The following is an 18760-nucleotide window of genomic DNA, read 5'->3' as shown; positions in this document are numbered from 1 at the left end:
CTCACCCTACAAACAGGAGATGCATTGCCCCAAAACATGGGGATGTCCCCCCCAGGCACCCCAGCAAAGGGACAAGACCTTGTTTCCCCACTGAGGCCACACACCAGGCACACGTTAAGGGATACCTGGAAAGGTTTTAGCAGCCTCAATCTCAGAGCTGCTCAGGACCAGCCTGGATAAAGCCCTGCGCTCTGCCCCTGCTTTGAGCAGCACCTTGGGCAAGAGACTCCCGAGGTCCCTCCTGAATTATCCAAAACTCATTTCTGCTTCCTTTTCCCCTTTCCCAGCCTGGAGCAGCCCCTCACCCCAAGGACACCTTCAGCAGACCCCCCCCGACACGTGCCTGGGGGCTTGACGTGGAGGTGCGGAGCGCGGCACGTACCCGGCAGGTTGAACTGCTTCTGCTGGCGCGGGCACTGCGGCGAGGGGTGCAGCGGGGACGGCGGCGTGGCGCTGGGTGGCAGCGGCGGGGCCGGCGAGGACGGTGTGGAGGAGGTGGTGGAGGACGGGTTGCTGCTGGAGTCGGGCTGGTAGGGCACTGGGATGTGGTCCTGCTCGACACGGAGGGGGGAAAAGGAGAGGGGAGATGGTGAGAGCGGTGCTGGGTGGTGCCACGGTGGCGTGCTGCAGCGCGGAGGATGCCAGGTGACAAGTGGCAGCGACACGAGTCACCCTACTCCCATGTTTTCAGGAGTCCTGGGGAACAACCAGAGCCCCAGCATGGCCAGGGGGGTGATTTCAGGCAGAATTGGAAGGACCAGTCAAGGTTCCTGTGGTCCAGGCAGCACCCGAGCATCCCGGGACATCTCCCAGTGCTAGCTGACCTTGCCCTCCAATAATTGCTCCTAATCAAGGTAAGGACAAACGTGATGGGACACACTGGGATTGGTTATTTAGGGCCACCTGGGACAAAACAGGGCTGAGGACCTGAAGGATTTGAGGGTCTGGAAAGGAAAACTGGGGACGGAGTTCCCCACGTTGCCCACACCCATGCTGCCCAGCTGGGAGACACGTTGCAGGGTCTGATTTCCCCACTGGAGATGGGAGCTCCCCCTTGGCAAACCCCCAGAAACCTGCACCAGCCTCCCAATTTAGTCCCATTTAATGAGGTTTTAAATGAGCTGGGCTTTCCAGGAAACCCATGTGTGCTTTGTACAGTCCACCCTGACACAGATGACAGCCTTGGCTGGGCAAAATATTTTTTAAACCAACACCGAGCGCCATGAACAATGAGATTTCTACGCTGTGCACAGGGAACAGGATACCTCTGAAGAAAAGCTTTTAGAAACACCAACAAAAGAAGGGGCCCTGATGGATAAAGCACGTTTATAGAGGACACTGTAATGGGAACAGGAGCACTCGGGTCACAGCCTGGGAGAAGCACGAGGACAATTTCCTAGCAGCTGCTGATCCAGTGGTCTCTATCAGTCCTCCTTAGAAAAGCCCCATTGCATCCTCAGAGCCGGGTACAGCTCGGTGATCTGCACTTGCACATATTAGGACATACAGATATATGCATCAGCACGGGCACGAGTTTCATTTGTAGCTTTCAAAGCATGAGATAGGTCTACAAATATATGGTGTGCGTTGTTACGCCCTGCTTAGGAGCGCGGTGGCAGGAGGAGACCGGTGCTGCTGCCCTTCCTGTCCCAGCCCGTACCAGCGGGCTGAATCACTTCCCCAGTGCCCTCTAATAAGATAAAGGAGCGTGGCGGCGACATGAAAAAAAATCACTGGAAGGACCCACGCTAGAAAGAAAAATGCATCTGGGTTTCTTTTCGCTTCCCGCGGCAGCTCCGCAGTCTCCCCAGGTGCCACCGAAGCCATTTGCACCACGCCATAACCGCAACAACAACAAGGCAGATAATTACTCTGAGGATCTCCTAAGAGCCTGGGGTGTAAAAACTCTAAATTTTCTCCAAAATAAACCCATGCTGTTTTATTGCAATTAATGTAGCGCAGAGAAAGCAGCCAGGTGCACTGCCCGCTCTGCCTCGACCGGCGGGGCCAGGGACACGAGCAGACTCCTTGGGGCTTGTCTGACTTGGAATAGTTTTCCTGAAGTTTCAGGCAGCAGCTCCAATCCCACATGATTTTTGAGCTATTTGAAAAAAATAAGCTTGGAGGACGCAGAATGCAAAGAGAAATCCCCCCCCAGTGGGTGTGCCTGGAATCCCAAGGAGCCACAGGAGCAGGAGATGCTCCATCCAGGGGAAAACCAACCTGTCCCCTCCTGCCCCAAGCATAGGGCACATGGGAACAGGAATTTAATTAATTCTTCCCTTTAAAAATGGCTTTCAAAGCTCCTACATAGCAGAGGGGTCTGATGCTCCAGGGGAGGACACAGACTGGAGCAAATTGTGGCAGCAAGGGGATGGCTCTGGGATGGATCCAGACAAGGGGTGGCTGAAGACCCAGCAAAAGCCACCAAGATTTTGGAGATTCCCCTTTTGGGGTGTGCAGGAGGGATGTGGGGCTTCGAGGCAGGAGCAGAACCTTGGTGGCTGCTGGGCAGGGGTCTGGGGACCACACCGCGCTGCTCACCTTGTTGAGCTTGTTGGTTTTGGGGAGTGTCTGGCTGACGTGCAGGTCCGAATACCTGGGGGGCTTCCGCAGGGGGTTGTTGATATCGCAGGGCACCGACTCTGTCCGGACTAACCTCGCTGCGGGGAGAGGGGACAGGGGGGACGGGGGTGGAGAGGGGGAAAGAGAGAAAGGGGGAGGCTGTAAAGGCGCACGTTGGAGAGCATCAGCAGCCACCAGGAGCCCCGGGATTCGGCCAGCATGAGCATTTTCCCACCCAGTGCCATCATCCTCTTCCTCGCAGCAGGCCAAGGAGCCGGCTCAGAGCCTCCCACTCGCAGCAGGGACCTTTTAGGAGCGTTTTGGGGGGGTTAATTCATTAATGCTGAACATCGGCTGCAGGGGCTGCCCCCAAGCCACATCACTCCTTGCTCCTGCCCTAAAACGTGCAGCAGGCAGCTCCGGCTCCAGCAATTTCTCAGCCCGCAGCCGTGACCCCAATTTCTGGGAGTCGCCCACCGCCGAGCCCTGGTGCCACCAGCGCAATGCGTTTCCCTGGGACGGAACTGCTGAGCAGGCTTTTGGTGATCGGGTGGTGTTTAGCGCTCACGGGCAGCCTTATTAGCTCAAAATTAAACTCAGAGCTGGAATTGGCTTTGAAAGCATTTCCCCTAAGTGATCTCAGCCCTTCGTCCTCCGCCGTCGGAGCACTCGGCCAAAAACTGGAAGAAAAGAGGTGGGAAGCGGCGTCCGTCTTCCAGCCGCAAAATCTCCCTTTCCAGGCTTGCAAAAGTGCCCAAATTTCCAAATTTCTCTGGATTTCCAATGGATTCTCAGGGCAGGCAGCTCCGGAAACACCAGGAGAGCATCCGGAGGGGCACGGCCGGGACCCGCATGCACCGAGAGCCGCGGTGGGTCCGGGTGCCACGCGTGCGCCCTGAGTTAGCGAAAGGCTAAAACCTTTTTGGCACTTACCCCGTGCGGTGGGGAATCTGAAAAGAAAAGGTGGCAGGGGGAGGGTGGGTGGAAGCGGTTTGCAATGCAAATCTGCCTCGCCCCGCACGGCTCGTCTCCCTACAAGCGGAAAAGACGGTCGGTAAAATTTTCACAGAGCGCCCAAAGCGGTTTCGGGAGCCTCGGGGGGGCGAGGGCTCGGGCTCCCGAAAGTCGCCCGGGGGCTTCTGAAAGTTTTACCTGGAGGCAGCATCCCGGGAGGCAGAAGCGGAAGAAAGGCCCTTACCTCCGCGGTGGATGATCAGCAGGTGGCACGGAGGGGCCTCTTTGGTGCATTTGTTGTGGCACTTGAGCCTAAAGGGGGGGACACGGAGAAACCCGTAAGGAACGGGGATGGACGCGGCCCCGGCGCATCGCCCTGCACCCGGGGCTCGTGGCCACATGATGGTCCCCTGGGGAAAGCCTCCTTCCCTACTTCTGCAGCCCCAAATCGTCATTTCTGACTTTTAACCAAAATATCAGCAGCGTTTGTGGGACTTTTGGTGAATATTCTGCAATATTCGGGGGGGATGGAGCCCATGGAGGGCTGCACCCCATGGGCAGGCACATAGGCATTAACAGGCTCCTGCCCCAAAATGTTACTAATTAGGGATGCGAAAGAGTCCAGAGCCTGTGGATGGGGAGAGCCAGGGGAAAAGGGAAAAAAAAATAAAACACAGGAAAGAACTCAAAAACCAAGGGCAAAGGAGGAAAAAACGGCAGCAGCTACAAGTCAATGAGCTGGGTAATGAAAATTCAGGAGTCTTGCATGTTGGCTTTTATTACAAAGCCATTCCTAGAGGGAAAGGTAGAGATTAATTCAGTCGTTGAGGCTTGGGGGCTTTTTTGCTCTGTTTGTTTGGTTTACCTGCTTATTCCCTCCCCCTCTTTTGGGTAAGGGAACATAGCACGGGGCCAAGCAGCTCCGGCAAAGTCAGCAAACACAAACATTTTGTGTTCACCCCAACTTTTTAAAATGCTTGGGATTCATTTGCTCTTCTCTGAGCAAACGCAGGAAGCAGGAGTAGGACAGATCCTGGCCGTTTTTCAGCCCTTGCACACACGGGGAAAAGGGGGAAGAGCTCCCAAGGGAAGGGGTGATGCGTGCAGGAGGTGGCCTTCAACGCTCAAGCGAAAAATAAGCTGAAGAATCACCACTTAAAAAAAAAAAAAAAAAAAAAGGTTTTTTAGTATTATCGCTTCCAGAAAACCTCCACCACCACCCAGAACTGCACAATAGCTCTGCATTCCTCGCCCGGGTTTAAATCCCACTTTGCTAACTCATCAGCATTTAATCAACGGCCCCAGCGATCGTTATCGCTTGATAGCCCCGGCTAACTCAGTTACCAGCAGACAATCAGCAAATTCCCAGCACTGATCCCTAGCAGAGGCAATTGCGCCTCCAGAAGCAGTTTCACTAAGTGCTGATGCCTGCACGATACCGCGCAGGAGACGGCCGACCCTGGATTTTAAGTGGCATTAGCATCCTCCTCGCTGTCTTTTCCCAGCCTTGCCCAAAAAATGGAAATGGACCCTCCGCCGCCGTCCCTCTCCTTTGCAAAGCATCTTAATTGTGCTCGTGGGTGGGCTGGCTGCTTGCCGCCGCGTGCCTGCCAGGAAACAGAAGCCCCTGCGACTTTTGCTGGGGAAGAAAAGGAAGGATTTGGGCCAAAGCTGGGCACGAAGCCCCCGTGCTGCCTACAGGTGCACAGCTCCGCACGGCGCCCTGCCAGGCAGCATCCTCCCCAGGGACCCTGCTCTGCTCCCTGCATGCAGACCTGACCATGCCTCAGCCCCATTTCGGGGCTATTTTCACCCTATCTCATGTCTCGTTAAGGCTTCCTACAAGGTTGTGGGGTGCTGGCTGCTTGCACCTTCCCTGAGCCCCTGCCTGGCTGTGCCACCGAAGCCCTCGGGATCCCCCGGGAGCCGCACGCGGAGCTCCGTACTTGCAGTTTTTGCACTTCAAGCCAAACAACATTCCTTTCCCGCAGACGGTGCAGGTCTGAGACATCCAGTACTTGGTGGAAAACCTGCGGGGAGAAAGGCAGAGGGTGGCTGGGGCCAGGCACAGTGGCACTGCCCCATCCCAGCACCCTCCTCCAGCACCAACACCTCCGGGTGTCTGCTGAGCCGTGATTTATCCCTCCTGTGCTGCGCTCAGCGCTGCTACAGATGGGGAGGCATCGCCCTAAGGATGCCAAAACACCCCTCTAAATCTCCCTCTGGTTTGTGCAGCCTGCTCCCAAGGAGGTCCGAGCAAGCCACTGAGGAGGACTCCTTGCAGCTCTCCAGTTTTACCCACCCAATGTTGAGTCCAGGGCTCCAAAATTCCCCCTTGCCCCAGGGCTCGGCTTCCCAGCCCGCACTGAAGAGCAGCCCCAAGGCAATTTCCCGTGTTTCGCCTTCCTGCCGCAGGTACAGAAGGGCAATAAACCAGAGATAGGAAATTTGCTGAAGGTTGGCGGGGTCGCGGGTAATACACGGCTTTTATTGATAGCGGCTGGAGCCTTATCTAACCCAAATCGGAGCTGAAATGGAATTTAAATGGGCTGCTAGGACAGTGCAGCCAAGCGTGGGAAACTGGGAATCCAACACAGAGCCCCCGTCCTGGACAAGAGGAGGAAAAGAAGATGCTCATCGCACCCCATGCACTTTGCTGAGGCTGCTGCGTGTCCCCAGGGGGCACGAGGAGAGGTCAAGGATGGCTCCAGCGTCCCCATTGCTCGTTCCCATCCCACGCCAGGGTCAGCGTACCTGTGCTTTATGGAGTTTCCCAGGTCTCGGCGGGGGATCTGTGGGGACCAGCGAGGCACTGACAGCGTATCTGCAGGGGACGAGACAAGGAAACCATCGGGGTTAACACAGGCGAAAGCCAGAGGTGACATTTTCATGGGGGGAGGAGCAGAGGACGCACCCAAAAATGAGGTTTTGCCAAACTTTTCCCTTGGAGACACACCGATAGTTTGTCTTTTTCCAAAGGAAGACGCATCGAGCTTTGGGTCTGGGGGGCATCGGGGTGCCTCCAGCTGCCCCCAGCACCCATTTTGGGGCAGGAGGGGGGTGGGAGCCGCTGCACCCCCCTGTGCACACGTGGGTGTGTGAAAGCTGCTGGAGCCACTTAGCGGTTTCCAAACAAGAAAAGGGAAAACGAAGCATAAACGGCAGCGGCACCGTTTATTAATAAGACATCACGTCTTGGGGTTGCATTTCTGGCTGAACAAAAAGCCGAGCGTCAGCCGCTTGCAAGCCAATTTAACTCTTATTCAAGCTGCTGATTAAAAGGAGAAAGCAGCCTCCGTACGCTTCTGCTGGGGGAAAAGGAAGGAGAAAGGGCAACGGGACCTTGGCTGGGTGAGGGAAACGAGATCTGGGGATTCGGAGGCTGGGCGATCAACGAGGGGCTCACCGGGGGGCCTGAACGAAGCGAGCCGGCCCCAGCTGCAGTGCCGGCCGTTTGCTCGGCGTGCCGGCAAATCCCTGGCTAAACACACTTCCAATATCCCCCCTCCGAGCGGGGAGAGCCGCTGTTTGCTTTAATATCCCATTTTAATAATTGCGCTCCGGCTGAAGGTTACATTTCCATGCCTGCGCCCATCGCCGCTGCGGCTGGAGCCCGAGCATCCCCCAAACCAGCCCAGCACCAGCAGCATCCCCAGCACGGCTTCTCCAGCCTCGACAGACCCTAAAGCACAGTCAGCAATTAAGATGTTTGAGGACTACAAAGCCAATTAAGGTAATTGCTGCCCCTGTTTTATACCGGTGGCACTTGTGCTTCTCCTGCATCAGCACTCCCAACCCCAGCGCCTGCAGCAGCATCCCTCCTGCTGCCCCTACACCCACAACCTGCAGGGGACGGATAGATTTTGGGGCCCTCCCTCAAAGCCCAGGGTCGATGCGGGAAGCAGCCGGCCCGCTCTGCGCCCAGCCCTGCAGCACCAAGCCCTATTCTCCCCTAAATGCCATTTTCTCATCCGTAAATCACATTAAACAAATAAAATCCACCACCACCCCCCTCCACCAACTGGTCCTCGATGAACCAAACAGGCAAGAACAGCTCCTCTCCCCGAATTAAATTACAACCTCCGCTTCAGCATCCACAATTTATTTCCACTAACTTTCAGCTGGCCTCAATTAAATCCTGCCATCCCGGGGAGGGGGAGAGGGGCGAGGCAGAAAGCTGGCCGAGGCTTTTAATTACTTTCTAAATGCGCTCGCTGCAAAATTTATTAAAGTGTATCGGGGATTTTAACCTCCGAACAAAAATGAGACCGACGTGATTCACAGTTAATTATTTCCATTACGGGGGATGAGACACGCAAAGCAGAGGCCTCCAACAATAGGGCTGCTGTTTGCAGGGTCGGGACACGCCAAGCAGCGCGCGGGAGGGCAGGGGGAGCACCCCGTTGCCGCCCCAAGGATTTGGGGGGTTTTCAAGTTAATTGGCAATTCCCCCCTTTAACCTACGAGTTGAGTTGTGCATCTAGGGGAAAGCTTTTTCTTTTTTTTCCCCATGGGTGATATTAATCGAGGCTTAACCCCAAAGGGAAGGTCCTGGGGATGCTTCCATGCGGGCAGCGGCATCCTCCCAGCACGGCACAAATAATCCCATCAAAACCCCAAAATCACCAGGATGAGGGGTAATTGCAAGACAAAACCTTGTGGCCACAGGTTGGGAGCAGCACATCACACTGCCACAAAGGGGATGAGCCACTTTTGGGGTAGATCCCTGCCGGTTTGGCACTGCTCACACCCCTGTTGCAGTGGGCATCTCCAAGCATCCACACTGCGCCCCAGCTGCACCGGGGAAATTTTGTTTGCCTGGTTAAAAGAGAGGGCAGGGAAGAGGCAGGGGAAAGCTGGTTGCAAGGAGTCAAAGAGCCCGGCAGGGACCTCGCCGTGACCCCCTGCCCCTGCATTTTGGCAGCACGGAGCCTCGTCACCAAACCCAAACCACCCTGTGACCATTGGTGTCACCTCCCCTGCCCCGCTGTCATTCATTGCTGCACCACCTGCAGCCTCACTCATGGCCTGAAAATCAGAACGTTTTAACCGTAATTTTCCTCGCACTGGTGTGTGAGGACTTTTTTAAGGTGCTGTTTTATCCCCCTTCCCTCCCAGGTGCTTGGGGCCAATTTCAGAGGAGGACGCAGCAGGGACCCCCCCCATCCCCACATCCCCCATCACCCGCTGGATCCGTTGCCCTCAGGATGCAAACCCCTCATCATGAAACATCACCACCCCCCCAGCTGGGGGGTACCAGCGCTGTCCCACCCCAAAACCACCCCAAAACCTCTGCGCTTTCACCACCACCACTGCATCGCGCTCACAAGCGGCTCCTCGCTCGGCACAGGGCGCTTTATCCCCAGTCAAAAACCCACGTTTGACGGGGATCAAATGTGCCGAGAGACATCGAGGGTGGGGGGGGGGACGGTGACAGCCGCGTCCGGTGCAGCAGTGACAGCGGGGACAGGAGCAAGGAGCCCCTGTCACCTCGTGGCAGTGACAGGCGGCGGTGACGGGTCCCTGAGTGGCACCCGTGCGCGGCGCAGGTGACGGGGCCGGGATGCGGGTGACGGGGCCGTGACGCCCTCCTGGCCCCCGCTTGCTGTGGGAGGAGGATGCCTGAGGGTTGTTTTGCATGGAAAAGGGTGGCCACAGCCCCCCCCGGGTCCTTTATTTGGGGCTTCCCCCCTCCCTGGGGGCAGGTGCCCTTCCCAAACGCGCCAGGAGCACAGTGCAGGGATGGGGTGCGCTGAGCTCAGCCACGGGTGGGAGTGTTTTGGCTCGCTGTCAGCCTTACCCATCTCCTGCCACCCCTCTGGGTGCCTGGAGAATTTGGGTGGATTTGCTGTCCATCACGGCAGCAGCACGATAAACAAAGCCTCCTTCCTGGTACAGCAAACAACACAGGGCTGTTTTCATAACACGAACGGGAGGGATAAGATGGGTGGAAGAGGACAAGGAAGGTGGCTTTGTTGGGGGTGAGATAGAGGTGGGAGGGATAAGGGAGTTCCTTCTTCCCCAGGGCACCGTGTGCCAAAAACGGGACATTTCTCCCCCACTTTGATGGGGGATGCTGGCAGAGGTCACTGCCCGCACAGAGCTGAGCCAAGCTCCCCAGCAAACTGCTCCATGGCAAAGGGTCTGGGGGCACCTGAGGGTGCAAATCCCCTCTGCAAGGCACCTCCACACCTCGTGCCGGTTGATTTTGAGGCCAAAAGAGGATGCGAGACCTCCCCAAACAGCAAAGGAAGGTGCAGCGACGCTCAGAGCAGCATCCCTGGCAGCTTTCCCCACACACCATGAGCTCTGTGCAGAATTCAGGCTCAGAAGGGGTTCAGCCCCCCTCCTCCACTAGCGCACACAGGGTGCAAACGTGTCACCCTGGCCACACCTGGGAGCAGGCGGCAGGAACCCACGTCCCCAGGGGAGCACGCTGTGCCGTGCCACGGCGCGGGGACGTCCCCGCTGCAGCTGGAAGGATGCTCCACGATCCCGCGGGCCAAGACGAAACCTCGGCTCATCAAAAGCAGCCGAGGAGAACAAGGCAGAGCTATTTCCAGAGCGTCTCTGCTAGGAAAACAGAAGTCACTTCATCATAACGGCAGTTCCTCTTTGCGGCGTGACAATCCTATTTATACAGCCGGAACGTCGCCTTCAGTCACTTCGCTGGCTCAAATGCCTCCCTTGGGATTTTTCTCCCCCTTCAGAGCCTACGGAGGATATTGAGAGGGTGGGAAATGCTTCAAGAGGAAGACTTTGAGGGGCTGCTGCTCAAAGCTTCACGTGCCAGGGGATGCTCCGTGCTCCCAGGCTATAGGGAAGAGCCTCTGCTGTGCGCCGTGCATTCAGCAAGGTGCCTGCATGTGGAGGCATCGCAGGCAGCCTGGGCTTGCTGGGGTTTTCCCTCCTGGGACATGCAGGGTGTTGGGTCGTGTTGGGTTGTACTGGGTTGCACTGGTTGTACTGGGTGCTCCTTTTCTTCAGCAGATGAGGAAGGGCAGCAGTGAGGATGATCCCTGCACACCAAGAGCCACGTCCCCAGGTCCTCAGCGTCCCCCTGGCCACCAAACCCAGGTGTGGGAGGGTGCCTGGTCCCCATTTAGCTCCCACAGCATCTCCAGCAAGGGGCCACGCTCCCAGCAGTTCCCTACCACTCCCTTCCCCTGCCTTCAGCACCACATCGGTGCCCTAAAGGCACTGGAAATATGAAGAATAACTGCACCTGCAGGTGGCTTTTTCCAGGTCAGGACACCCAGCTAACAGAGGATCTGCAGCCATCAGTCTTTACAACCAAAAGGAGATCCATCCTGATTTTTGGGTGCTCCCAGCAAAGCCACAGGGGGGTGACTCCTAAATCCCATCTCCCCATAGCGAGACAAACCTGGCTGCCGCTTATTTGTAGGGACACCCAGCGACAGCCCTGGGTGCAGCCAGACAGAGCATCTTTTACCCCTCAGACACGTGTCTGGGCTCCTCCAGGGCCGAGCTCCAGTTCCAGACCACCCCAAAAGCGATTCCTTCCTCCCTGCTGCTTCCCCTCCCAGTGAAAATCGATTCAAAGCAAAATTCCTGGGGGTCCTTTGCCCCTCCGTGGGGATGTGCTGGAGGAAAGGCTCCTCTGCAGCTCGGTGCCAGCCCTCTCCCTCACGCCCCAGCTGTGCAAACCCATCCCAATCAGGGCAAATCTACTGATTAAAAATAAAAAAGCTTCAAACCCCGCATCCAATTGGGAAAGGGGATGATTCAGACCGGGGCACGCTCCTGCCACGAGCAGCGAGAGGAGCTGGGTGGTGGGAAGAAATGATGGGGAGATCTTCACCTTCAGCCTGGGAGAGGGGGGTCTCACAGGGCTGCTCTCCAGCCCCTCAACCCAACAAGACCAACACTGATTGTTCCAGTGCTTGGACAAGTAAATCTGCATCGACCCACACCAAACTGGGAAGGGAAGAGGTGTTTCTGCCAACCGTGCTCCAAGGGAAGGGAATATTGGGAAGAGCTTGGCCATGGAGCTTGGCTCAAGGGCAGGGATGGGAACTGGGCACTTCTTGGGGACCACGAGGTGCACGAGCATGAGGGAAAGGAAGCTCCTGCACCTCGGCATGGGGCGAGCTGCAGAGACATTCACTCCTCCCCAGAAATAAACGGGCTTCTGCGCCGCTCGCCATAACTCATCTTCTCGCCGCGCCGTAACGAGCCCTGGCTTCAAGCTCCATTAAGCCCCAGAAAATTATCATCCCTCTGCAGAGCCAGCACCGTGCCCAGCACCCGCTGGCCCGTGCAGGATGCTCCTGCTTCTTTTTCCTTTCATCGCGTTTCCCTGCAGCCTGCTCAGCGCCCAGGACCGAGGGCTGATGAGCGCACGGACGCTGCTCTTACGAGGAGCTCGCTCTGTAGCTGATGCTAAAACCTCTCAACACGGATCATCCTCTCTCCACGGCTCACTTCCAGCTCCAGAAACAAACATTCACGGCAGCCAAGGAAGTCAGAGGGCCGAGGGGAGTGAAATGCGAGAGGACACCTCTCCGGCAGCGCTAGCCGTTTGCTAGTCCATCACTTCTCATTGTCTCGCGCTCCTGCTCTGCCACATTACATCAGGTCATCATGCCACGGGACGTAATCCCACACTGATGCATGAGGAAGCCTAACGCAAGCAGACACATCAGCGGTCTGCTGAGAATGGGCTTTATTTCTTAGTTTCTGGTCCGCTACTCCCCGTCGGGCCGGGCTGCAAGTCGAAATCAGCCGGTGCTGCGGGGGGGGGAAAGCGATGCAAAAATACCCTCGCCCCAGGCCAATCTGCTGGCCATGCCAGCACGAGTCAGGTAGCCGGGCGTCTCTCTGGAAATAGCAGAGCCTGCCCTCGGAGCTGCTGCCAGGTCCCATTGTCCCCAGAGCCCGAGAAGCGGGAGGTGCAGGATGCCAGGCGCAGCTCGGAGACTCTTCCCTGCTGCCAAACAGCAGCTAATGGGGGTGAAAAAAGAAAGGAAGAAGTGGAACTAGGTGATCTTCCAGGCCCTTTCCAACCCAAATAGTTTGGTGACTCTGTGAAATGATGAGGTCTTTGCTGGCAGGGCACTGGATGAAGCAGCAGCCCCATGATAGCGGCACGGGGCAAGGAGCGAACCCACAGGAGCTTTGGGGCCGAGCATCACACCTGGATCCTAAAAGCTTCAGGCCCTACAGAATGCACAGGGATGTGAGCATCAGGCTGCCCCTCCTGGCCAGCAACGCGCTGGCTCAGCTCCTCAGAACAAAGCCCAAAAAAGCACCTCCAGGAACAAGGATGAGCAGCCCTGTGCAGCCCCAAAGGCAGGATCTGGGCCAACTGCTGTGGTCCAGCACCGTGGGGCTTGCAGCAGGCTCAGCACCTTGCACAAAGGCAGAACCACGCCTGCAACCACAAAGGATCCCTTGAGAAACATCCACCAGCAGTGCAAGGCAGCATCACTGACCCATCCAGCACGGGGAAAGCTCACGGATTTCCCACCTCCAAGCAGCCGAGCTCCCGCACCCGCTGCCGTACCATAAATCCGTTTGCACATCTCCGCATCCCTCACGGTGCTTTTGCACCTACCCAGACTGACGTCCTCCAGTCTGCAGGTTCTGCACAGCACACCCGCGTGCCTGCCGGCCGTGCCGTGCCGGGACTTACTTGCTGAGAAGGTGGCTTCGGTGTGGACGGGAGGCGTGGAGGGGAGGAAGGGCGGGTACCCCACGAAGAAGGACCGCAGGGAGCGCTCGGAGAGCAGCGGGGAGCGCTGCGAGGGGATGTTCTCACAGCTGCCCACGCTGTTGTGGATCTTGAGGTTCAAGGGCTTGTTCTTCTTCTTCACCCTGGGAGAGAAAGGAGAGGAGAGTGAGGGGCAAGGGACTGGGGGGGGGTTGCTCGCACGATGCTCCCCAGGGAGCGATGCTCACGCAGTGAGGCGCTGCACTGCCCTGTAAATTTAGTGATAATTATACCCACGGCCCTGGGAGAAGTCTTAATCCTTCCCTGACATCCAAAAAACAAAGGGAATTTTCATAAAGTGTTAAGTGTTAACTGCACTGGAGAGCTCTGCCACCCACAAAGCCTGGCTGGGAAGGGTCAGCTGGTCCCAAAATGTCCCTGAAACCTTGCTGGCCCAGCAGCTCCCATCCCAGTCACATTGCAATAACAAAATGTGGAGAGCAGCACCAGCTGCTGTGCCCAAAGCTACTTCTGGGAAAGAGCTCAGCCCTTGTGGAGGATTTGGGGCAGAAAGACCCTTTCTGAGCAACTGCCCTTGGTTATCACGGTCCAACTGTGGACAAGGGCCCTCCTGTGCTCATCACAGCGCCGGTACCGATGGCACAGTTAGCATCGACGTGCAGCTGAATTTCATCCTCTTATTCAGTCTGCTGCCTTTGATTCCTGGCCACATCGTTATCATTTTAATTAGACTAAAACCAATGTGGGAGCAGAACGAACCGTGGCACCTCTGCAACAGCAACAGCTGGGCGCATCCAGCCGCAGCCCGGGAGGGAAACCCACAGCAGCTGGCCCCGGAGCTAAACCAGGCACCGTGCAATGCCAAGAAATGCTGTGCCATGCCAAGAAATGCTGTGCCACGCCACGCTGTGCCGTGCTATATCACTAAATGTTGTCCCATGCCGTGCCATCCCACGCCACGCTGCGCAATGCTGCAAGCTCTGCTGCAGCAGAGGACAGGAGAGCATAACCCAGAGCACTGCTCTCTCCAGAAACTTTCCTCTTTGTGCCCATCGGCTGCTGCCCTGCGAGCACCTGCACGCTCCTCCGCGCGCCCCAGGCCCTGCTCTGCCCTTGCTCCAGCAGCGCTGACCGAAGCCGCCCCCCCGGCCGCGCATCCCCCTGCGCAGCACCGGGGCATCTGGCCCTGCCAATTGGTAGGAAATGACCACGCTGCGCTCGCCAGCCCACGTTAGCATCTGAGAATTAACCCGCCCTCTAATAAGCTAATTGTTTCCTTGCACAGGAAAAGCTGCTGCTGCTTTTAGGGTCTCTCTAATGACTTCTTCGGGTGCACCGCGCGCACAACTGCTGCGGTGATGCGATGCACCAGCGGTCAGTGCTGGCCATGCCCTGCACTGATCCTGACCCTAAAACCCCATCCCTTAAAGCAAATCCACAAAGCACCAAGGTCAGAGCCGGTCCGACCCCTGCACCTGATCCCACCCAACCTCCCCACGGGGACCCAGAGGTCCAAGCACCCCCGGCGCGGCTCCCCCCGAGCCCCCCTGCGCTCGGCCCAAAGAGCTTCCTGCAGCACGGTGATTAGCCACTAATCTCATTTTTTTCCACCCATAAATCAGTTCCAGACCAAATATTTACCGAGAGCATCATTTCCTCGCCAAGCAGGGCTGGTGACAGCTCTCATTATTAGGAAGGATGAGTGATTTTGGACAGAGAGAGATTTTTTTCCTCTCTCCCTGCTTCTTCAGAAGAAAGAATAATAAAAACACGCAAAATCCCTGACCCCGCACGGAGACCCACAAGGGTCCTGCCCCACCAGATGGGCCACAGCCTCAGTCCCCTTCCCTGTCCCAAAGAAAGGGGTCAGGGATCAAAGGCTTGCCACCACTGAGGAGAGGATCGGGGTGCTGCAGCAGGAGCATCCTCACAGGGATGTTCACAGGGACAAGTTTCCCCTGCAGGTGCTGCTGTGACCCCCTCAAGCACCCCACAACTGGGGACAGCACGATCCTGCCCATTAGGGACCCCCACAGTGCCCCTGGGTTCTGGGGAACGGGTTTGTAGGATGGAGCAGGAGGCAGCACGGTGCACGGCCACCCCATCCTCCTGGGAAAGCGGCGAGGAGGGCGGCACAAGCCCCTGGCACCCCGAGAAGCAGCGTGGTTCCTCTGCTTCCCCACCACCTCCTCCTGGCCCCTCAGGGCTGGCCGAGCTGGGGAGCTGACAGCTTGACAGCCGCAGACAGACAGACAGACACAGCCAGACCGACCTTTGCGGGTCAGCAGCGCCGTGCCGAGGATACGGAGCGGCTCCTTTCCGGCTGCGGCTTGTTTACCCCAAACATCCTTCCCTGCTGGGGGAGATGCTGAGATCCCACTCATCCTGATACCAGGCACGGGGTGAGGGTGGCTGACCCCAAACCAACCCCACGGGAGGGGTAAGAGAGCCCTGAAGCCACCTCCACCCTCGTGGGGACGTGGCCCCCAGGTCCCTTTTGGGGCTGCTCATGCCAAAAGGAGGCACCCTCACTGCCGGGGCACAGACCCCAATGCTGGTGCAAGGCGAGGTGTACGGCTCCTGGGATGAGAGCCCGGTGATTATAGGGCCGTGCTGCTGGAGGAGCAAACACGGCGTGACGGGAAGCGCGGCGGAGGCTATTTAGATGGCACGGATAGCGCCCGGCCCGCGGCCGTCACACCACGAGGACACTTGTCCTCCGGTCACAGCTGGACAGCCTCTGAAATGAGACTCCAGCCGCACTCGGGGAGGTTGGAAAGGCACAGAGAAGGGGCTCAGGGAGCTTTCAGTATCCCCATTTGGGTTTGGGAGGGTGGCTTAAAGGCTTTGTAGGATACAAACAGGAGCACCAAGTGCTCCCCTCTCGGCTCAAAGTCCCCAAAATCTGGGGAGAAACCCTGCGATGACACCATGGCATCACCCAGGGACAGCCACCACCATGGGGACAACGGCTTCCTCCCCAAGCCACCCCAAAACCAGAAGGAGAGCCCCAAATCTGAACACCAAAACTATTTCTTCTGCCAATTCAGGAGCTCCGTTACCTGTCCCCTCCCCATCACCGCCCCAGTTTGTCCCCAAACCCTCGGCTTCACCCTCGCAGGGAGGCGAACGCCGACCGTCGGGGACATCATTCCCTGCAAGAATTTGCTAAACACGCGCTCGTTTTCCAAAAGGAAGAAAGGAGGCAGGCGGCGCTTGGTGCGCATCCCTCCAGGTGTCAGTCCCCACTGAATGGCGCGTCCCCGCCCGCCGCGCGCCATCCGTCAACCGCTCGTCACCGGCTGCGGGGAGAAAATAGAGGGTTTCGGCAGGTGGTGACAAACGGGAGCAGACACGCGGGACAAAAGGCCCGTCACGGCTTTCTGCAGGGTTTGACAGGTGCTCGGGGATGGGATCTATAGGGCCCCGACAAAGGGATGGGGCGAGGATGCGCGGAGCGAGGGCGCACGGTGGCACGGAGCAGCAGGTGCTGGGAAAGCTCCCAGGGCACCCTGAAAAGGGACAGGGATGAGGACAGGTCCCCCCCTTCTCACGAGCAACACCCCCAGCTCCTCTCTGCCCCTCCTCCGAAATGAAAGAGAGAGAGAATAGCTGGGTAAATGCGCTGGATAAATAGGGTGGATAAATACCTGCTCCGTCAGCGTGCCGCCGTTATTATTTTAATACAAAGATTAAAAGAGGCGATTTAGCAGAAACAGGTGATTTGCCCCTGCAGCTGGCTGCGCCAGGCTGTGTTTTATTCACCGCTTTGCTCCTCTCCAGCACACTCCAATTTCAACAGGAGCGATGCTTTTAAAGGAAGGGAAATAGGGGGGGGGGAAAGAAAATCATCGGCATTTCGGTGAGCTCTCTGCAAAGGATTAAAGCTCGCTGCCGTCTGGGCTGAAGCGCACGGCCTCGGTCAGGATTCAGCCTGGAAGATTTATGGCCTTTTGACTGGCTTAATTGCACGATATTCTGTATTAAATCAGAGCGGGGAGCTCGGCAGGCACTGCCTGGGCATGCGGCCGCCTCCAACCCAGGCAGCAGCGTGGATGGGCAACAGCAAATAAATAAACAAATAAATAAAAAGGAGAGACCCTTTTTATTTCTCCTGCATTAAAAATTGCAAGAAGTGCTCCTTCTGCTCTGTCCCTGAGCCTTGCTGGCAAAAAGCAAGCCCCCTGAAAATGCAGGGATGAGGAGCAACCACAGCAGGACAGGCGAAGGGGTTATTTGGACCTGCCTGGGCTGGCTGAGCAGAAGGATTTCTCCATCACACACCCAGAACCTAGCTAGCACTACGCAATAGTAGCTCAATATCACCAAAAAACGACTGTCTACCAGATGTTACATTTATCCTCCTCATTACTGTAAGAGGCAACAAAAATCTCCTCCTCTGGCCAGAGGAAAAGCCGGTTCCTCATATCAAAGCCCTGCCGGTTAAATATTTATCCGAGTGCCCGTCCCCACTTCCCCAGGATGGCTGGATTTTGAGGTTCGAGTCTTACTGATCTATTATTCTCTTTTTGGAGCACAAAGCAGAACTTTTTCGTGCAGCATAAAGCCGGGAAATTCTTTGAAGGGAGCTGGAGCCCAACGCGCCCCCCCGGGACTGGCGCTCGGCAGTGCGGGTGCTGGGGGAGCGGCACGGGGAGCTAATTGCCAAGCTCCTCAAGGAGCTCCTGCTGCTCGTTAAGCTCTTCTGGTTCCTTCATTTCCACCTTTAGGTTTCTCAGAGCATCACACGAGGACCACGGGCCATCAGCTGATGGACTCAGGCACACGGCCGGCACTGGGTGGCTTCACCCCCGCCAGACAAGAGGGACCCATTTTGGGGGGCGATTCCCAAAAAAAGCAGCAGAGGAAGGGCAAAAATCTGGGCAGCCCTAGGTAGAGGCTCATTACGCTAATTACAGCGCTGCAAACCTTTCATCTCAGATGAAGCTGCAGATGCAGTTTTCCTCTGCAGGCCTCTTGCAGGCTGCCTCAGGGTGTGGTGAGCCGGAGAACACTCGGGGCGCAGAGAGTTTGGGGAGCTCTGGTTCAAAAGGAGGAGTCAGAGCAGAGCTGATGGCATTTTGGGAAGCCTGCTCTCCTTCCCACCTCAGTCCCATCTCCTAACTTCCAAGGAAGCTACCAAAGCACTTGGGTACAAAACTACATGGGGTAGAGGCCAGGGAACCTCTTCATGCCCTCCCCACAGAGCCACATTTTGGAGACGGAGAGCACAGAGGAGCTCGAACGTGGCCCCCAGGAGCCTCACAGCTGATGGTCGGCACATCTCCTGCTCACCACCCACAGCCTCCGGCTCTCTGTGTCCTCCACGAGGCCAGGAGGCTGCGTATCACATCACGGTGCCTGCAGCAGGAGCTCTGCTGCCTCCCCTCCACCCCCCAGGCGCTAATTCTTATCTAAATTCAGCATCACGCTCCTCGCTCCCGAAGTGGCGAAAGGAGGCTCAACTTCTCATTAAAGGACACGGTGAGAAGTTTCTCTCCCAAGCATGTTAACGTTCCTGCCCCTTTTGATGGAGCACCGCAGCAG

The 18760-nt window shown here is 57.1% G+C and overlaps 1 protein-coding gene across 3 annotated transcripts in view; it reads right to left on the bottom strand.

Annotated features, from left to right (window-relative positions):
• KSR2 (kinase suppressor of ras 2) overlaps positions 1–18760 on the bottom strand; it is a 54854-nt gene that overhangs the window by 21531 nt on the left and 14563 nt on the right. For 2 of the 3 annotated variants that reach the window (XM_032199288.1, XM_032199289.1), the window contains exons 5-10: positions 13175–13356; positions 6274–6343; positions 5466–5549; positions 3764–3831; positions 2545–2663; positions 383–551 (exon numbers count right to left, since the gene is read on the bottom strand). In XM_032199288.1, coding sequence (XP_032055179.1) covers positions 383–551; positions 2545–2663; positions 3764–3831; positions 5466–5549; positions 6274–6343; positions 13175–13356 — 692 coding nt within the window. Of the gene's footprint in view, positions 1–382; positions 552–2544; positions 2664–3498; positions 3598–3763; positions 3832–5465; positions 5550–6273; positions 6344–13174; positions 13357–18760 lie in introns of all 3 variants that reach the window. The other variant, XM_032199290.1, reaches the window with a different exon arrangement.

The sequence above is a fragment of the Aythya fuligula genome, chromosome 17 (assembly GCF_009819795.1).
Source record: "Aythya fuligula isolate bAytFul2 chromosome 17, bAytFul2.pri, whole genome shotgun sequence".
In the NCBI taxonomy this organism is placed as follows: Eukaryota; Metazoa; Chordata; class Aves; order Anseriformes; family Anatidae; genus Aythya; species Aythya fuligula.
The sequence above is the reverse complement of the archived record's forward strand: the minus strand, read 5'-3'. Positions and strand labels throughout refer to the sequence as shown.